The sequence below is a fragment of the Aethalodelphis obliquidens genome, unplaced genomic scaffold (assembly GCF_003676395.1).
Source record: "Aethalodelphis obliquidens isolate GAN/ISIS:26980383/991018 unplaced genomic scaffold, ASM367639v1 scaffold88, whole genome shotgun sequence".
NCBI lineage: Eukaryota > Metazoa > Chordata > Mammalia > Artiodactyla > Delphinidae > Aethalodelphis > Aethalodelphis obliquidens.
The window spans coordinates 4,830,091-4,847,829 of record NW_020838032.1 but is presented as its reverse complement, the minus strand read 5'-3'; the positions used below and the strand labels follow the sequence as shown (position 1 = coordinate 4,847,829).

Here is a 17,739-nt window from a genome sequence, read left to right as displayed (position 1 = left end):
CACCAGGAATAAGAAGAAATGAAGCTACAAAGCAGACACTAGGAATAAGAAAATAGCAATGCTCAGTGATGGGGCAAATATGCCTGTCAAAATGAAACTTCAGTGGAGGGAGTTGTCAGTGAGGGAAGCTGCCGCCTCATGTCCATTGCCAAGGGACACAATCAGCCATGGTGCTAAAACAGAGATGAATTCTATAAATAGGGTTGATAGCAGGATTTTTCCAGCTTCTGATTGCTGTCTGGCTATGGTTCCACCCTTAGAAAAATTCTGTCCTTCGAGTGCCAAATTCAGAAGATGATTTTGCCCAACTCGTTACCGCCATATTTTCTGAATCTCTTAAAATAGAATTGGATTATAATTTAGAAAAAGAACTTGACATGTAAAAATGGATGGGCACATAGGATGAGGCCAGGTTTGTGAAATGCATTTGTCCCATGAATAGTGAAATCTCCTCTCTTAAATTCAAAAATGTTACTGAAGCACAGCTTTTAACATTGCACTAAGAACGGAGTCTCTTCCCGTAGGATTTTGCTTTGAGGAAATGGAAATATGAAATGCTTGTTAAGTCTTTCAGTTTGGTGCCTCCCCAGTGAAAATCCTATCTTCTTTCCCACTCTTCCCCACTGTCTGACATCCCCCCACCTCTTTCTCTAACACGCGCACACACACACACACAGACACACACAAAATTTAGCATTCTTGAATCAACACTACATAGCTGAAACTTGAGAAGAAAATTTACATGCAGAATTTGTCCATGCTTTGTGAAAATGACCTGAAAGTTTCATTTGCCTTCTCCAACACACTGTGAAAGATGGACCAAGGCCATAGAAATAAGCTATCTCAGTGACTCAGAGAAGCCCCTGCATAAGAAGACTGGATCTCTGAGAAAACTCTGCAGGCTTCAAGGGATTTCAGGAGGGAACCAGTGGCAGACTCAGGGGCACTTTCATGCCCTGGGCTGGCCCCCTGCCTTATCCATGCACCTTCTGGCCTTCTTGGATCCTAGCGTGAGCAAATTGAATGCAACTAGGTTGGGGTTTCAAATTCAAATATCCCAAATCTCTGTCTGTACCAGGGAGCCTGGGAGGCATCTCAACTTAGTCTATCTCGTCCAATCCTCCCAGGGACCCTGTGAAGTAGATGATATTGTTACCCTCACCCTACAGAAGAGAAAACCAGAGTTCAGAGAGGTCCAGAGCAGAGCCAAAGTCTGTGTTCTCCTTTCAGTCAAAGGCAGATCCTCACACTATGGTACCCAAAGGGGAGGAGTTCTAGCTTCTCATCAAAAGGTCCAGGTTTAAACCCTGGCTCATTGCACCAATAAATCTTGAATACCTGCCATGTGCCTGGTGCCGTGCCCAATGCCGGCAGTGTAGAGGTGGAAGGCACAGTCCCTGGGTCAAGAAGCTCACCATATACACCAGAGATAAGCAAATAAACATGCAGTGAGAATGTACTGTGGCTGGCAATAGGATAGAGGTGGGTACGAGGTGTACCTAGAAGGGTCATCCAACCTAGCCTGGGAGGCCAGGCCGTGGGGATGTGACAATGATGAGGGGGTCAGCGAATGTTTCTCAAAAAGGTGATGGCCAAGCCCAGTCTTGGAGGACTGCTAGGTGTTAGCCAGGTATATTAGTTCTTATGGCTGCTGTAACAAACTACTACAAACTCAGTGGCCTAAACAACGCAAATTGTTTCTCTCACAGTTCTGGAGGCAGAAGTCTGAAATCAGTTTACTTAGTTAAAGTCAAGATGTCCTGGCTCCTTCTGGAGGGCCTAGGGTAGAATTTGTTTTCTTGCCTTTTCCAGCCTTTAGAGATGCCCACATTCCTTGGCTCATGGCCTCTTCTTCCTTCTTCAAAGCCAGCAGCACAGCATCTTCTCTCCTCTCTGACCTCTGCTTCTATCCTAATAGCTTCTCTCTCTTCCCCCTCCTGCCGGTCTCTCAGAAGGACCCTTGTTTATGATGACACTGGGGCCCACTCGAATAATCCAGGCTCATTTCCCCATATCAAGATCCTTAATCATATCTGCAAAGCCCGTTTTGCTCCCTGGTGGCGCAGTGGTTAAGAATCTGCCTGCCAACGCAGGGGATGCGGGTTCGAGCCCTGGTCTGGGAAGATCCCACGTGCCGAGGAACAATTAAGCCCGTGTGCCACAACTACTGATCCTGCGCTCTAGAGCCTGTGAGCCACAACTACTGAAGCCTGTGTGCCTAGAACCCGTGCTCCACAACAAGAGAAGCCACCGCAGTGAGAAGCCCGCGCACTGCAACGAAGAGTAGCCCCCGCTCTCCACAACTGGAGAAAGCCCGCACGCAGCAACAAAGACCCAACGCAGCCAAAAAATAAATAAATAAATTTATTAAAAAGTCCCTTTTGGGGCTTCCCTGGTGGCGCAGTGGTTGAGAGTCCGCCTGCCGATGCAGGGGATACGGGTTCGTGCCCCGGTCCGGGAAGATCCCACATGCCGCGGAGCGGCTAGGCCCGTGAGCCATGGCTGCTGAGGCTACGCATCCGGAGCCTGTGCTCCGCAAAGGGAGAGGCCACACAGTGAGAGACCCGCGTACCGCAAAAAAAAAAAAAAAAAAAAAAAAGTCCCTTTTGCCATGTAAGGTAACATATTCATAAGTTACAGGGATTAGGATGTGGATACCTTTGGGGCAGGGCATTATTCAACCTCCAACACCAGTGACCCTGACCAAGTCAGCATCCCAGGCAGAGGGATGAACATGGGCAGGGGCAGGGGGCATGGCCCGTGTCATTTGGGCAGCTGCAGACATTTCATAAGGTGGAAGCATAAGTTTCAAGACAGGCATGTCAAGAGATCAAGCTGTACAGAGACGCAGCGGAGCCGGTTCATTCAGGCATTGTGTTTGGAGCTTGAATTATCATTGTGATGTATCACCCTATTTGCTCATGAATGTCTGAGGCCCCTGTTTGAGTCATTGTCTTCTTGATGCCACCGCAGCTCTGGTCAGTGACTGACACAGGACAGGAGCTCCGCATGTGTGCGTGGCACCAACAAATGCCAGCTGTGTCCTGCTGTGACACCGTGGTGGCTGAGCAGAGAACTAGAGGCACCAGAGGCCAGCTGGCATGCTCCTGGGCATTGTCTTTGTGGCAGCATGACTGGCCTTCTTGAGCTCACTGGCAAGGGTGTTTCCTGAGCCAGCAGTGTGTGTGGGCACACGTTGGGGAAGGCTTTTTGGAGACCTCACTTAATAAAGACTGGCAAAGTGATCATTGTTGAAGCTGGAAGATGGGTACATGAGGGGTCATTATGATCTTCTCTCTACTGAATATTTCCATAATATAAAGCTTTACAAAGGTTATATGAGCAGGGGCGAGGTGTGCAGAGCAGCCTAGAAAGTACAACCAGCCCCCAAATGGGAGAGATGTCCGAGGTAGTAATTGGGACCAGGGTTAAAAAGGATGAAGGTGATAAAAAGTTAATGTCTGCACCTTGCACCCATCAGAATGGCCGTCATCAGGAAGTCTACAAATAATAAATGCTGGAGAGGATGTGGAGAAAAGGGAACCCTTCACATTGTTGGTGGGAATGTAAACTGGTACAGCCGTTATGGAGAACAGTATGGAGGTTCCTTAAAAAACGAAAAATAGATTTACCGTATGATCCTGCAATCCCACTCCTAGGCATATATCTGGAAAAGAAGAAAACTCTAATTCTAAAAGACACATGTACTCCAGTGTTCACAGCAGCACTATTTACAATAACCAAGACATGGAAGCAACCTAAATGTCCATTGACAGATGAATGGGTAAAGAAGATGTGGTACATATGTACAATGGAATATTACTCAGCCCTTTAAAAGGATGAAATAATGCCATTCGCAGCAATATGGATGGACCTAGAGATTATCATACTAAGTGAAGTCAGACAGAGAAAGACAAATATTTGTGGAATCTAAAAAATGATACAAATGAACTTATTTACAAAACAGAAATAGACTCACAGACATAGAAAACAAACTTATGGTTACCAAACGGGAAAGGAGTGGGGGGGATGAATAAATTGGGAACTTGGATTTAACAGATAACAGATACACACTACTATATATAAAATAGATAAACAAGGACCTACTGTATAGCACAGGGAACTATATTCAATATCTTGTAAAAAGTTCATGTCTGTCACTTAATGAAAGAACATCTATGTAAATCCTTCATAAACTAAACCTTTGCGTACCCAGAAGGAACTTTTCCTCAGTTATTCATACAAACCTTATTTCCTCAGGAATTAGGCTAGTTTTTCAATCTTTTGGGTGATACATGAGAGGAATGTCCTTCCCATCCAGGAACCTCAAAGCCCCCTAAAGGAATCCCTCTCAACGCAGCTTCCCTCTCACGCCCTCAGTCTAAGCTGTGTCGGTTTTCTCCCCTCTGCCCCTGGTCCCCAGACGCTGAAGGATGCCAGCGACAACGCACGCAAGGACTTCCACCGCGAGGCTGAGCTGCTGACCAACCTCCAGCACGAACACATCGTCAAGTTCTATGGCGTCTGCGTGGAGGGTGACCCACTCATCATGGTCTTTGAGTACATGAAGCACGGGGACCTCAACAAGTTCCTCAGGTACGGGGGGCACCGGGGGCCACGTGGGAGGTGGGCTCCAGACAGCCTGGGGGTGAGGAGAGGGGGCTTCCTGGGAAGGACCAAGGGGTCCTTGGACCTTTCTCTGGAACAGCCTGTCCTGGTGACAACATCAATGCCTACTACAGAGAAAGAACCTGAGGCCACTGCATTGCTCCTTTTCCTGAATCAACGAACTCTACATAATGTGATACTAATGATTCCACTCCATTTCACCTGTGTTTATTGAGCGTTGGTTCATTAAATGGTACATGACATGTGCATGTGAGATGGGCCCTAGGCTCTGTAGGAGTTTGCCAGGTGGATAAGGGAAGAATGTTATTCGGGCGAAGGGAATAGCAAGAGTTCAGGCACCCAGGTATCACAGGGAAAGGTCTGGTCTGGTGAAGAGTGGAGAGTCTGGAGATGCCAAACAACACAATAAACCAGGGCAAGGGGAGGTGGAAAACGGGGTAGGAGGGGGTCACGGCTGGAAAGGCGAGCATTTGGACTTTACTCTGAGGACAGAAAGAAGAACCAGGAAGTCAGTCGGTCAGAGGATCGAGCGCAAAGAACAGCATCGAAAGAGCAAAACGTCTAGGAGGAAGGAGGTAAAACAACACTGGACAGGACCATTGAAGACTGAGGACTGGGGCCCTTACTGAGTCCCGGAGGTCAGAAAAAGATGGTCAGCTTCGACACGAGGGGTTTTGTGACCAGCGGGGAAAACTGGAAGGCAGCAAAGTGAGGAAAGGGAAAATGTCGAGGATAAAAGGGAGTCGTTGGGTTGTTAAATAGCGTTGTAACTTGGATTTCTAGCATGGGCCTAATTGGGTTTTTGTTCAGCAGTGGGTTCTCAGGAAGTCCCTTCCTTGGGGTGATGGGTGCGGGGGCCCGCGAGGGGCTGCGGGATAGAGCAAGTGAGAGATGGTTTCGAGTGTGCATAACTGGGGGTGGGGTGCGCCGGTGGGCGGTGCTGCTTTGAAACAGTGAGGACAACGGTGCAAAGTAAAAGGGATCGCAGGGCAGCGTCTCTCGAGGAGATAGTAATGATCCGGGCAGCACGTTGAGCTGGAGTTGAATCTCAGCTCTAGCATTTATTAGCTGAATGACCTTGGGCAAGTCTCTTAGCTGTTGTGATGATAATATTGAGCCAGCAGGGTAGGCAGGAGGGCTGAATTAGAATAAATAGAAAGCTTGTAGCATAGGAGCAAGTAGGAAGTTTTCAACAAGCAGAAGCTTGAATTCTGCTAGTAATGATTTCTACTCATACACCAGCTGAGAGAAATCGAAAGGAGAGCTGAGTTTGATGAGAGAGACAGAGGAAGCTGGTGGTCACCCTGCTGGAGCCCATAGTGAGTGTTCTCATCCTGTATCTACCAGGGGAGAGAAGAAATGTGCTGATCCAGACCCTCCTTGGTGAAGGAGAACAAGCGATGCTTTCATTTGCATTAAGCAGAGGCACGATGGAAGCCGCACATTTATGATCTCGAACAATGGAAAGAGTAAGAGGTCCCAGTAGTGAGGGCTGGGAGACCCGGGTTCTCCCTCCTATTCAGCATCAGATGCTTGGGTCCCTTGGGTGGGTCCCCAGCCACACCACCTCAGCCGCCAGAACTCTCAGGTGGGTCCGAGTTAGATACTCTTAAAGTCACATCTGGCTCTCGCACACTGTTTTCTTTAAAATATAACTAATCTTTGAAAGATTAGTATAATTTAGGAGAAATAAGAAAGATGTTCCTCACTGGCCTCAGTTTCCTCACCTGTAAAATGGGTGTGATAACACCCATTTCAAGGCCTAGTGTCAGGACTCTTGTGATGGCAGGTAATCAATAGATGTTGTCCCCACAACCCTTCTTCTCTGACACATTTTCCTCTTTATTTTGGCTGAGGCATCCATAATCCCGGGGAAGTGACGCCTTTTGCGTTACAGCAGCACCTAGACTGCTCTGTCCTCCTCTAGTTTCTACGGGCACTGAAGAGAGCTTTCCACAGAAATCGGCACCGGTAGCTTAATGCAGCCCCTGGAAGGTTCAGGAACTGTACAGTTTAAGGAATAAGTCAATTGCTGAGACAACAGTGGAAGGGTAAGAGAGTACTGCTGTGTTTAGAAATGTCATCCCGTGATTTGTACAGTCTGGATCATTTTGACCATCCCTAGCCTCGTGAATACATGTGCACGGGTGATAGGGGAGAGGATGATGGGAGCTTTTGCACATTATCTTGACAAATCTAACGTGAAAGGAAGAAAAGAAGCTGAATTTGGTTGAGGTCTGCTGCTTATAGAGCTAATTTCCTTTGTTCCCATGTTTTAGGATATGTCCCTAACTTAAAATGGTACTTTCCCAAAACTGTAGCATAATAAATTCAAATGTACTCACCTGGATGCAATTAAATGCCTCTGTGAGCTCAGACTCGTGTGTGTGTGTGTGTGTGTGTGTGTGTGTGTGTGTGTGTGTGTTGATTCTTTCAGTTCCATCCCTTGCTCTCCTTCCTGCCTTCCAGAAGGAGCAGGCACCTAACTCTCCCTTAGCAGCTTGCACAGGGCATGGAGCTGCTGAAAACCTCCTGTGCTCCATTTCAGAATCTGCTGAACTCTGGGAACAAGAGCTTTTCCATGCCAAGAATCAGGTTCTCAGGTCCAAGGATGTGCTGTGAACTAGTCTGTCCTCTCCTTCTGGAAGGGAACCCAGCCCTTACACTGCCATGAATGTGTCCCCAAGTGTCATTGGAACTGCCCTACAAAGACAGCTGTCTACAATTACCCTCCCACCCTTTTTATTCATCCAAAAGCCATACATTGAGGACCAACATGACCAGGCCCTATGCTAGGTTGGCTGGGAGATGAGCAGTCAAACATTGTCCTTGCTTTCAAGGAGACGACAATTTTTCCCCTTAGAATTCTCCTGAATCCCCTTCCAATGAGGGGAAGATAGACACAGCTTTTTTTTTTTCAAGCAATAACAACTATTTATCAGGAATTCCCTGGTGGTCCAGTAGTTAGGTAGGACTCAGTGCTTTCACTGCCGGGGCCAGGTTTGATCCCTGGTCAGGGAACTAAGGTCCCGCAAGCTGCGTGGCAAGGCCAAAAAGAAAAGCTATTTATTTGTTGAGCCTTTCTAAGCATTGTAAATGTTTTAAATGTATCAACATAGTAAGCTATTATTACCATCATTTCCATATTACAGTTGAAGAAAGTGAGTCAAGCAGCTAGTGAGTGACAGAGTTGAGATTCAAACCCATAGCCAGGGCTGCAAAACCCATAGTCTTAACCATGTCACTACTTCCTCTTGAAGTGGCCATTAAAAAACCAGAAGGAAAGCAGTGTCCTGTAGAATTCTGGAGCCAGAGGAGTGTGGCTAAGGACTGCCGTCCCCCTCATTGGGAGGCAACAGGCCGAACAAGGCAGGGTGGGCAGCCTCCCTCGTCAGAATCCCGCTGAAGCTACTATCTGCTCCCCGAGCCAGGGCGCCGGCGGTGCTTTCCCCTCTTAAGGTGTGTTCTCCTGGAAGAGGTGAAATACGTTTTTATTTCCAAGAGCTGAGGGGTAACCTGTGGAGTGAAGCAAAGTGAAGCAAAGCAACATTGTTTATACTCCTCTTAAGAACTTGTTTAGAAGACTTGCCTGCCCTGGTTTTATAGCAGGACTTTCTGCCCAAGCAAAGCATTCAAAGGCTTCTTCTATTAAAATGAGCCTTGTTCAAATACCCAGAACCAAGCAGGAGCAACAGCTGGTTAAAAATGCAGGAGCCTGCCCCAACTCCAGGAGGTGGAGTGCAGAGGGCCCTGGAGGGCGCCAGCTCTCCGGTGCCGCAGAATGGAAAGCTGGCAGATGGGGGCTTTGCACAGAGGTGGCCTTTTGTGCTTGGCCTCTAACGTTTCCTCTTTCCTGGAGTCTTTGCAATAGACAGATTCTTAGAGGAGTCTGGATTTCTGGAGCTGAAATAAGGCTGTGAAAAATCAACAATTTATTTCACTCTTTGAACTAAATCTATGAAGATTTCATCCTGGCCTATATTCTCTGGGTGTTTCAGGATTTCCCATAATTCATGTGCATCCCTAGATCCTTTTCCTGGTGTCTCCTATGATGAGTGAAAACACTGTCACTTTCCCCTGCCCCTTCAGTGCTAGGAAGGGTTGGGCTTCAGTGACCTTTAGTGAGGTGGGCGGGGCTGACCCTGAGAGCCCCATCACAGGCCAACCACAAAAAGAAATGCACGGATGATGACTTGTGTTTTCGTATCACCGTCCATTTCTTTTTTTAAAGAAAACTTTGTTTGCAAAGCCTTTCTCTCCAGCTTTCCAATGAAAGTCTACAAAGCACCATACAAGCAGGGTCTCACGTATCCCCTGTCAGTGTCATATTATTAGGAAGGTGTAGTCAGTATCTCCACTCTACAGAATGAGGAAACAGGCTCAGAGACGTTCTGTAGCCTGCCTCAGCTCACAGCTAGCATGTTAGAAGGAGATCACGTCCAGTTCTGATACCCCAGAGCCTTGGCCGCTGCACTGTAAGACTTCTTACTCCAGAGGGAGATTCTGAGCTGGAGAGAACCTGAAGCTTTTCCCGTATTCTCCTCCGTGTGACCACTGGCAGTCGGGGCTGTAGTTTGAATGGAGGTGAAATAAATGTGTCAGGACTTGCCTTGTACAAAAACAGGAATGGCTAAATCCAGATATTCAGAGATGAAAGGAACCTAAATGACCACCCAACATAATACCCCTATGGATTTTTGCCTAATGGGGAAATTGCAGACTGGACAAGTTAAAAGTCTTCCCCAGGTCATGGGGCTGGACACCGCGAGGACTGGGAAACTCCTCACCTCCTTGTCCAGTACTTGTTCTCTGAAAATGCAAGAATGACTGATCTGGTGACAGCGTGTTTTGGGAACCACTGTGGCTGGAGCCATGACGGGAGGGTCTATGGGGCTGGTGGGTCGGAGGAGGGGCAAAACGAGCTGGATGTTCTTGGGTAATTCTGGCTCTCTTATTTTCAAATACTCATATAGCTCTGGACGCCCATAGGTAGGGTCACCCACTTTAAATTCTAACATTTAGAATCCTCTATGTTTGTTTTAAGTGCTTCCAACTGTCCTGAAGGAGATCTCCTCCCTTGTTTCCCTTTGGGAGACAGAAGCCCTTTGACTCCCACCCTGGCACGTCCAGCAGCAAAGGACACATTTACTCCTTGCCCTGCAGCACCCCTCAGGCCCTCAGGGGCAGTGGCTCCAGTCAGCTCAGCAGCGTTCCGGGGTGGGGAATGCGGTTCATGATAGCAGAAAGTGGGGTGGGAGCAGTTCATGATAGCGTCCTAAGACTGGGACCCTCCCCTCCCTGAAGCACATGCCAGTGTTAAGATGCCTTAAGTCGGGCTTCCCTGGTGGCACAGGGGTTGAGAGTCTGCCTGCCGTTGCAGGGGACACAGGTTCGTGCCCCAGTCTGGGAAGATCCCACATTCCGCGGAGCGGCTGGGCCCGTGAGCCATGGCCACTGAGCCTGCGCGTCCGGAGCCTGTGCTCTGCAACGGGAGAGGCCACAGCAGTGAGAGGCCCACATACCGCAAAAAAAAAAAAAAAAAAAAGGTGCCTTAAGTTGTCGCATAGCTGGGAAAAGGCTGGGTGTGTAAGACAGAGGATAAAGAAGATATAAGACACCGTACTTCACCGCTCCCCCCGCCCCCCACCATAGTGTGGGGAATAAGACTTGCCCCAGTAAAAGAATAAATGTGTTGTGATTCAAAAGGCTCTCCTGTGTGGTGCCCAGGACATGTGTTGAGCTGGAGGTCAGGGGTAGCGGTGGGCCGAAGAAGATGGTATTTTTCACTGGGAATGAATGTCCGGGATGAGGATGCCCTGGGATTCTGCTGAGTTGGGCTTGGGGATAACATGGGCAGCTTGAAGCCATGTTGGGCCACAGGGCAGGTGGAGTAGGGGAGAGCAGAGCTGCACTCTGGAGGGAGTGAGGGCCCTCTGCTGCAGCATGTGGCTGGGAGGACAGAGTTGGGGCTCCTGCTAGGGTGCAGTGACCCCTCACTCCAGGAGAGCCAAACTCTTCCCCCAGTGTTTTATTTTGATTTGGGTTTTTTTGTTTGCTTGTTTTTTGCTTCTTCCACCCACTGCTTTTCAGGGTCTTGGGATCTAGCCAGTGCCTGATCCCAGCATAGTTCCAGAACCCTAAAATGTGAACCTGTCTGTGTGTCGAGGGGGGCACTATTCAGGCCCACATGGCCCAGGAAATGCTAGACTTTCTGGGAAATAAAGCCTAGGTGCTCTGGAGGCTTTAGAGATAAAACTGTGGGTGAAGCATCCTTCCCTCCTCTTTTGCTAAGTCAGGCAGCATCTTTCCATACCAGCAGCTGATGTGGGGCAAAGGGCCCCTCAAGGCAAAGAGCTGAGGCTCCAGCAAGGCCCTCTGTGTTCTCCCCAGGGCGCACGGACCTGATGCCGTGCTGATGGCCGAGGGCAACCCGCCGACGGAGCTGACGCAGTCGCAGATGCTGCACATCGCCCAGCAGATCGCCGCCGGCATGGTCTACCTGGCGTCCCAGCACTTCGTGCACCGAGACCTGGCCACCCGGAACTGCCTGGTGGGCGAGAACCTCTTGGTGAAGATTGGGGACTTTGGCATGTCCCGGGACGTGTACAGCACTGACTACTACAGGGTGAGTGGCTGTACCGAAAAAGAGACCCCAGGGCCATCCTTCCCTGGGGCTCCCTCGTTGTATTAGTTTGCTAGGGCTGCCACAACGAAATACCACAGACTAAGTGGCTTACACAACAGAAATTGATTTTCTCACCGTTCTAGAGGCTAGAAGTCCAGGATCAAGGTGACAGCAGCATTGGTTTCTTCTAAGGCTTCTCTTCTTGGCTTACAGACAGTGCCTTCTCACTATGTACACCCTCACATGGCCTTTTCTCTGTGCATGGGCATCCCTGGGGTCTCTCTGTGTGTCTAAATTTCCTCTTCTTATAAGGACACCAGTCAGACTGGATTAGAGCCCACCCTAACGGCCTCATTTTAGCTTAATCACCTCCTTAAAGGCCCTATCTCCAAATATAGCTGTGTTCTGGGATTCTAGGGGCTAAGCCTCCTACATATAAATTGGGGGGAGACACAGCTCAGCCCACAACACCGTCCTGCTCTTTCCATGGCTCTCCAGAGCTGTCTGTGAGATCTCCAAGAGGAAAGAGTTCTCAACATGAGAGTTCTGCCAGGGGAACCCTTGGAAAAATTCCAGGAGGCCATGAGGTTAAAGGATTTTGAGGTTTGGATTTGATTCTGTGAAACTATGCCAGGAGCCTTTGTTTGAGGCTTGATCTAGGGTGAGCTGGTTCACATAAATGAAAGTACACTAAGACCCTGGAAGTTCCCACTCAGAACCATCTTGGCTGGTGGCCATCTTGGTAAGAGGTTCTGTCCTACCGAGTCTGCCTGGGGTTCCCCCATTTGAAACACTAACAGCTAGAGTTATAGACAATAATTCAAATCCACTGATTACCTGGAGTTGGCATCCTTGGCGTGTTGGATTTAACTGACATCTCAGAACTTGGGTATGAAAGAAAAGGGTTATTTCTGGAAACCGGGAAGTCATGATATTGAAAATTTGGGCTGTGTTCTAACACCTCAAACCACCAATTTTGTTTTCTTGTTGTTTTGCTTGATTTTTAAAGGGAGAGGGATGTAGGAAGAAAAAGAAGTAAATGTTCTAGAAATATATTACCTAAGAGGGTACAACTCAGAACTCCACTAACTTTCATACTAGGTTAGGGCTGGTGAAGAAAATGCCTGTGCTCGCCTTTGCTCTGCCCTTGATGATTATGCTTGAGGAGGAGCCTTCTCAGTTCGTCTCCTGTGCTTCTCCCTGCAGCCTCCCTCACCTCCAGTGCCTCTGCCCTTTAGCCGAGCTGACTTTCCTACAATTAGTCTAAGACAATGAATCCGTTGCCTTGCTGCGTATTCTTCTAGAGATTGATATGTGGGGTTTCTTCCTTTGTCACCTTGATGAGCACTGTCCACGTTTTATACAGCAAGAAAGGATGGAGACCAAATCGTAAAGGATTTTCTTGGGTGTGTTTGCAGGAAACATGGGCAGTCTTAACTTCAGGTGTTCAAAACAGAGTTGCAAAGCACCTGTCCTGAGTCTAGCAATGACTGACTAGTTTATTCCAGAGAGCTAAAACATGGCGGGAGGTTACCTGCCAATGGATGCATCTTCTCCGTTAGCTCTGCTCCCTTGGCAGGAAGTGGGGATAGGGGCGTTTCCCGGTCTCAGGAGACAAAGGAACACGTGAGTTCTTCCTTAAGTGCTGATCTTGATGAGCATCCAAGGAAGAAACATGTGGCCCAAGCAATAGCTCTCCCTTTCGCAGTAAGTTAATAAAGGTTTCAGAGCGCCTGGCACAAAATAAGTGCTCGATAAATATTTTCAACCTTATCATTATCCAAATCGATAAAGTTATGCTTCATTCTCAAAACCGGGACTGAACTAAGTAGAACTCAGTGTCCTTTTCTACAATCTCTAGAAAAATAATTCAGAGGAAGAAGACTGAAAAGCTCAACGATATGAAGATAAATTACCCAATCAGAAAATAGGCAAAGGATTTAAGTTTCTTTTGGTGTCCCCAAAGAAAATGTACAAATGGCCAATAAGTACATAAAATGATGCTCAACATCATTAGTCATTAGGGAAATGTAAATCAAAACCACAGTGAGGTACCATTTCACATCCACTTGGCAAAACAGACAATAAGAAGTGTTAACGGGGATGTGGAGAAATTGGAACCCTCATAAAGTGCTGGCGGGAATGTAAAATGGTGCAGCTGTTTTGGAAATAGTTTGGCAGTTCTTCAAAATGTTCAACACAGAGTCACCATATAACCCAGCAATTCTACCCCTAGGTATATACCCAAGAAAATTGAAATCATATGTTCACACACACACACACACACACACACACACAGATACATACACACATGCACACAAACTTGTACACAAACGAAATAGCGGCATTATTCATTATAGCTCCAAAGTGGAAACAATTTCAGTGTCCATTAACTGGTGAACAGATAGAATGTGGTCATCCATACGATGGACTATTATTCATTAATTAAAAGGAATGAGGTACTTACTCATGCTACAACGTGGATGAACCTTGAAAACACTATGGTGAGTGCAGAAAGCCAAGCGCAAAAGGTCACATACTACACGCTTCCATTTATATGGACTGTCCAGAAGAGGCAAATCCATACAGACAGAAAATAGATTAGTGGTTGCCAGGAGCTGAGGGGCAATGGGGAACGAGGAGTGACTGGATATGGAGTTTCTTTTTGGGGCGATGAAAATGTTCTAGAATTCTATAGTGTGAGGACTGTTTAGTATATGTGTAAATATACTTAAAACCATTGAGTGTATACTTTAAAAGGGTAAATATTATGGTATATGAATTGTATCTCAATAAAAAAGCCTAAAAAATACTAACAAAACAGTGACCATTGTTATAGACCTGAGAAGTTAGCCTTGGTCATTTATGCATTATAAAAACACTGTCATTTGTCATCTACCATATATTCTGATTTGTTGAAAAGAAAATCCTCCACTTAAGTGACGTTTTCCTGAAGTATTTCCTTCTGAACTGATTGGAGGAAACAATGATTCCCAGTTCCTTTATTTATTAAATGGTCTTCATGGACCTATCCCAGTCATTAAGAAATGTTCTTCAGATGCCGCATTGATTTAATCCCCCCACCATGGTCATTACTCAGTGGCAGCTGCAGGGTTTGTATGTTTGCTTGGTTGTTCGTTGTTCCCATTGAGAAGGAGGAGGAAAAAACGGCCTTTTGTTGGCCTCTATGATAGGTGGGCCTGGGTGGGAGCCGGTAGGAAAGTGGATGATGGGTGTGAGAACCTGACAATTTGATGGTAGCTTAGGACAACTAAGAAATTATGCATTCTATTTTGCCTTGTCTAAAATTTCAAAATGGTGGTACACTTTTTGGTTCCATGAAAGTATTTATTGTCATAGAACTCATTTGTAGACTATTATTGCTTATTTAAATATCAAAAGTCTGTCAGTAGAGTCCATTCTCTTGAGTTTGTCAAATCGACAAGTAGAAGCTGGTGCTCTGTTTCTGCAGGTGAGTTGAGTACACCATGCAATGGCTATTTCCCAGGACACTCTTGCTTTCACATGAGTTACCCGCCTGTTGGATCATCCATAAGCTTAGCATTGAGCCTGTCCCCATCATAGTGTCTCTTCATCTTCTCTGCCACGTCAGCTGGGGAATGTGTTCTCCTTACAGCTCTGGTTTCTCATTTGTGGGCACGTTTTCTTCATTGCTTTGTTCCTAGCTTCTCCCAAAGCCTGCACACTCCAAGGTGGGGAGCTGCTGTGGCCAATGTGGGCCGTCATCACCAGTGTTAAGTATCCTTCCTGCCACAGTAACGAAGGAGGATTTTTGAGTTCACCAAGGCTATCTTATATGGAAGGATGGCGATTGGGCCTAGAGTCAACTGGATTATTAAGGAGCAACATGTCCCTCATCTTTAAGCAAGAACCAGTCCCAATGGCAGCCTGAGCCTCTGTTCATGGTGGCTTGTGAGCAGCCTTGCAGGGTGGCCCCAGCTCTGTGCGATCCATGGCAGGAGGGGCGGGTGGCAGCTGCTTCTCCATCATGGGGGAGCTGGCAGCACCAGGAAACGGCTGCCTCGAGGCTTCCACCCTGTTGCAGCTGAGCTAATTATATCTTCCCAAAGAAGGAAGAAATCGGAACACTACATTTGCATTGAAACCAGCCTGATATGGCAGGTCCAAAATTACTCTAGCATTTATGTTCTCTGAATTATTTTAATTAGCAGCTCTGCAGTACCAGTCTTTCATTTCATTTTTATTCCTTCCCTCCACTGGCAAAGCCTGGCATTTAGGAAGCATCTGAACCAGATTCCTGTCAGAGACCTAGGATCTCACTCTACTTGGTCATTACTATGCCACAGTGTATCCACTGAATTTTTTTTAATGTGCACTTTGGTATTTTCCACAATTTGGCTTCAACATGCATTTAAAATGAATGTGACCGTTGGCAAGTAGAGAGCCCCAAACATCTGAAATCCTCGCTTTTAAGTCTTATACCCCTTTGGGCTTTAGTTTTATGGTGGCAAGAGGTAAGAAATCCTATCCTTTAATCCATCTTTCACTTAAGAAGAAAAGAGAAGGGCGCAGAATCGGCAAATTGACTAATGGTGGAGATTAAAAGAAGCAAATAAATATAGCTTGGCTAAGCAAGGCCATGGTCAGAATCCTAAAGTGTTAAAATGATATAAACAACAAGTCTAGAAATCATCTTCAAGTGCTTAATACAGTTTATGAACAGCAGAGAGAAAAGACGATGGTTTTTCTTAAAATAAGCTGATATAACTAGTAGGAAAAGAACTGTTTTGAACTTCAGTACGTTGTCCCTTAAACTGCCCACCCTGAAGGAAGAGGGGTAATAAACTGGAAAATAAAGTCCTGAACCATAGAGGAGAGAAGAAGGCTTAGGTAATTTAAGAACTGGACAAGCACATAGGAAATAATCAAGGATGAACTTTCATACCTTGGTCTTTGAAAAATTGTATCTATTTTAAAAGAAATATTTGTATGTAATGTGAACATTTCTAGATGTAGGTAGGTAGGTGGACAGATGGATGGATGGATGGTTAGATAGATAGATAGATAGATCTCAGCTCATTCCACAGATGTTTTTAGTGTGTTGTGTAAAATGCCCAGGTCATTCCCGCTATGAGGACCAGCATGGCATCTACCAATTCCATTTCCACCTCCTCCCTGACGTTCTCCACACAGAGTAATGGCTCACAAATCTGTGATCCCTCAATACTTCATATAAATAAGCATTACAGCATAGAGCACGTTGCATCATGGAAACCTGTTCATGTGCATGTCTTCTCATTGATATGAGAGCAGGGAGAGGACAAGTCTAATATATCTTTGTATCTGTGCAAACTGTAAGAGTGCAGGGCACATACTATGTATGCTGAACAGGACACACATAAGGAAAAGCCTTGATGAGCATATCTTTTTAGCCCTGTTGATGAATACAGAAGATACTCAGATTTGCAGATACCCTGTCTGTGAGTCTAGGAGTGCTGTCTTCAGGAAGTAAAGCCAGAGATATAGGGACATCCTTATCTCAGACAATTTATTTTCAGTAGAAAGCTCAGAGTTTAAACGTATTTACATTAATACTATAATAGAAAAACTTCTGATATACTTTGCCTAGAACCCATAAAGCCAGGCATGACATTCATTTTAAGAGGCAACACAATCCCTTCCTGAAAGAAGAATGCCTCTCTGTCATTAACTCTCTTTTGCAGATACCATTTCCTTATTTTCCTCCTTAATGGATACTCACACAATGACTCTCAACTTTCACATGAACAATTATAGACCTTTCTGGTTGGGTTCTTTTGATTAAAGTGGCCCCAGAAATGTAAGAGTTTGTTTATTCTTTGAAATCATCTTCAATTTATGCCTGGTACAACCGTTAGAGAGAGCACAGTTCAGAGGAACCTGTCTGTTGAAGAGAAATCAGAACACTGAGTTCAGACTAATTCTATATAAAAGCTGATTGGCATAAATTGTTTCAAGATTCTAAATTGGCTTAATTTGTATTCAAGCCGCCCTATGAACCTTTCACATATGCTTTGGAGTTGCAACAGGGTGGGTGAGTATTCATTCATTCATTCATTCATTCAACACACATTAATGAAGCAGCTGCTATGTGTTAGATACTGTACTAAATAATAAAGGAGGAGTTTTTAGACACGTGATAATGTGATGAATGCTGTAATAGAAATATGTACTGGGAACCCTAAAGAGAAAGCCACCAGCCTACACTGGGAAACCAGAGTAGGGTTCACAGAGACATGACATTTGAGCTGGTATTTAAGATATGAACCCAAAATTGTTCTAGAGGCAAGAAGGCTGTGGGCCAGGAGGGGAGGGGCGGAATTCTTGGCATAGGAGGTAGCATAGGACAAGAGATGGCAATGTAAACATTGCGAAGCGTGGCCAGGGAATGGGACTCCTTTGCATGCCTCTGAGGCTAAAGAAGTAGGCTAGTTAGGCTATTATCAGATTTCACGGGGGCCTGT

The 17,739-nt window shown here is 46.2% G+C and overlaps 1 protein-coding gene across 1 annotated transcript in view; it reads left to right on the top strand.

Moving 5' to 3' along the window:
- The window catches only part of NTRK2 (neurotrophic receptor tyrosine kinase 2), a 383,599-nt gene that overhangs the window by 298,570 nt on the left and 67,290 nt on the right, over nucleotides 1-17,739 (top strand). Inside the window, exons 16-17 of the mRNA XM_027094184.1 lie at nucleotides 4,424-4,596; nucleotides 11,020-11,254. Coding sequence (XP_026949985.1) covers nucleotides 4,424-4,596; nucleotides 11,020-11,254 — 408 coding nt within the window. The remainder of the gene's footprint in view (nucleotides 1-4,423; nucleotides 4,597-11,019; nucleotides 11,255-17,739) is intronic.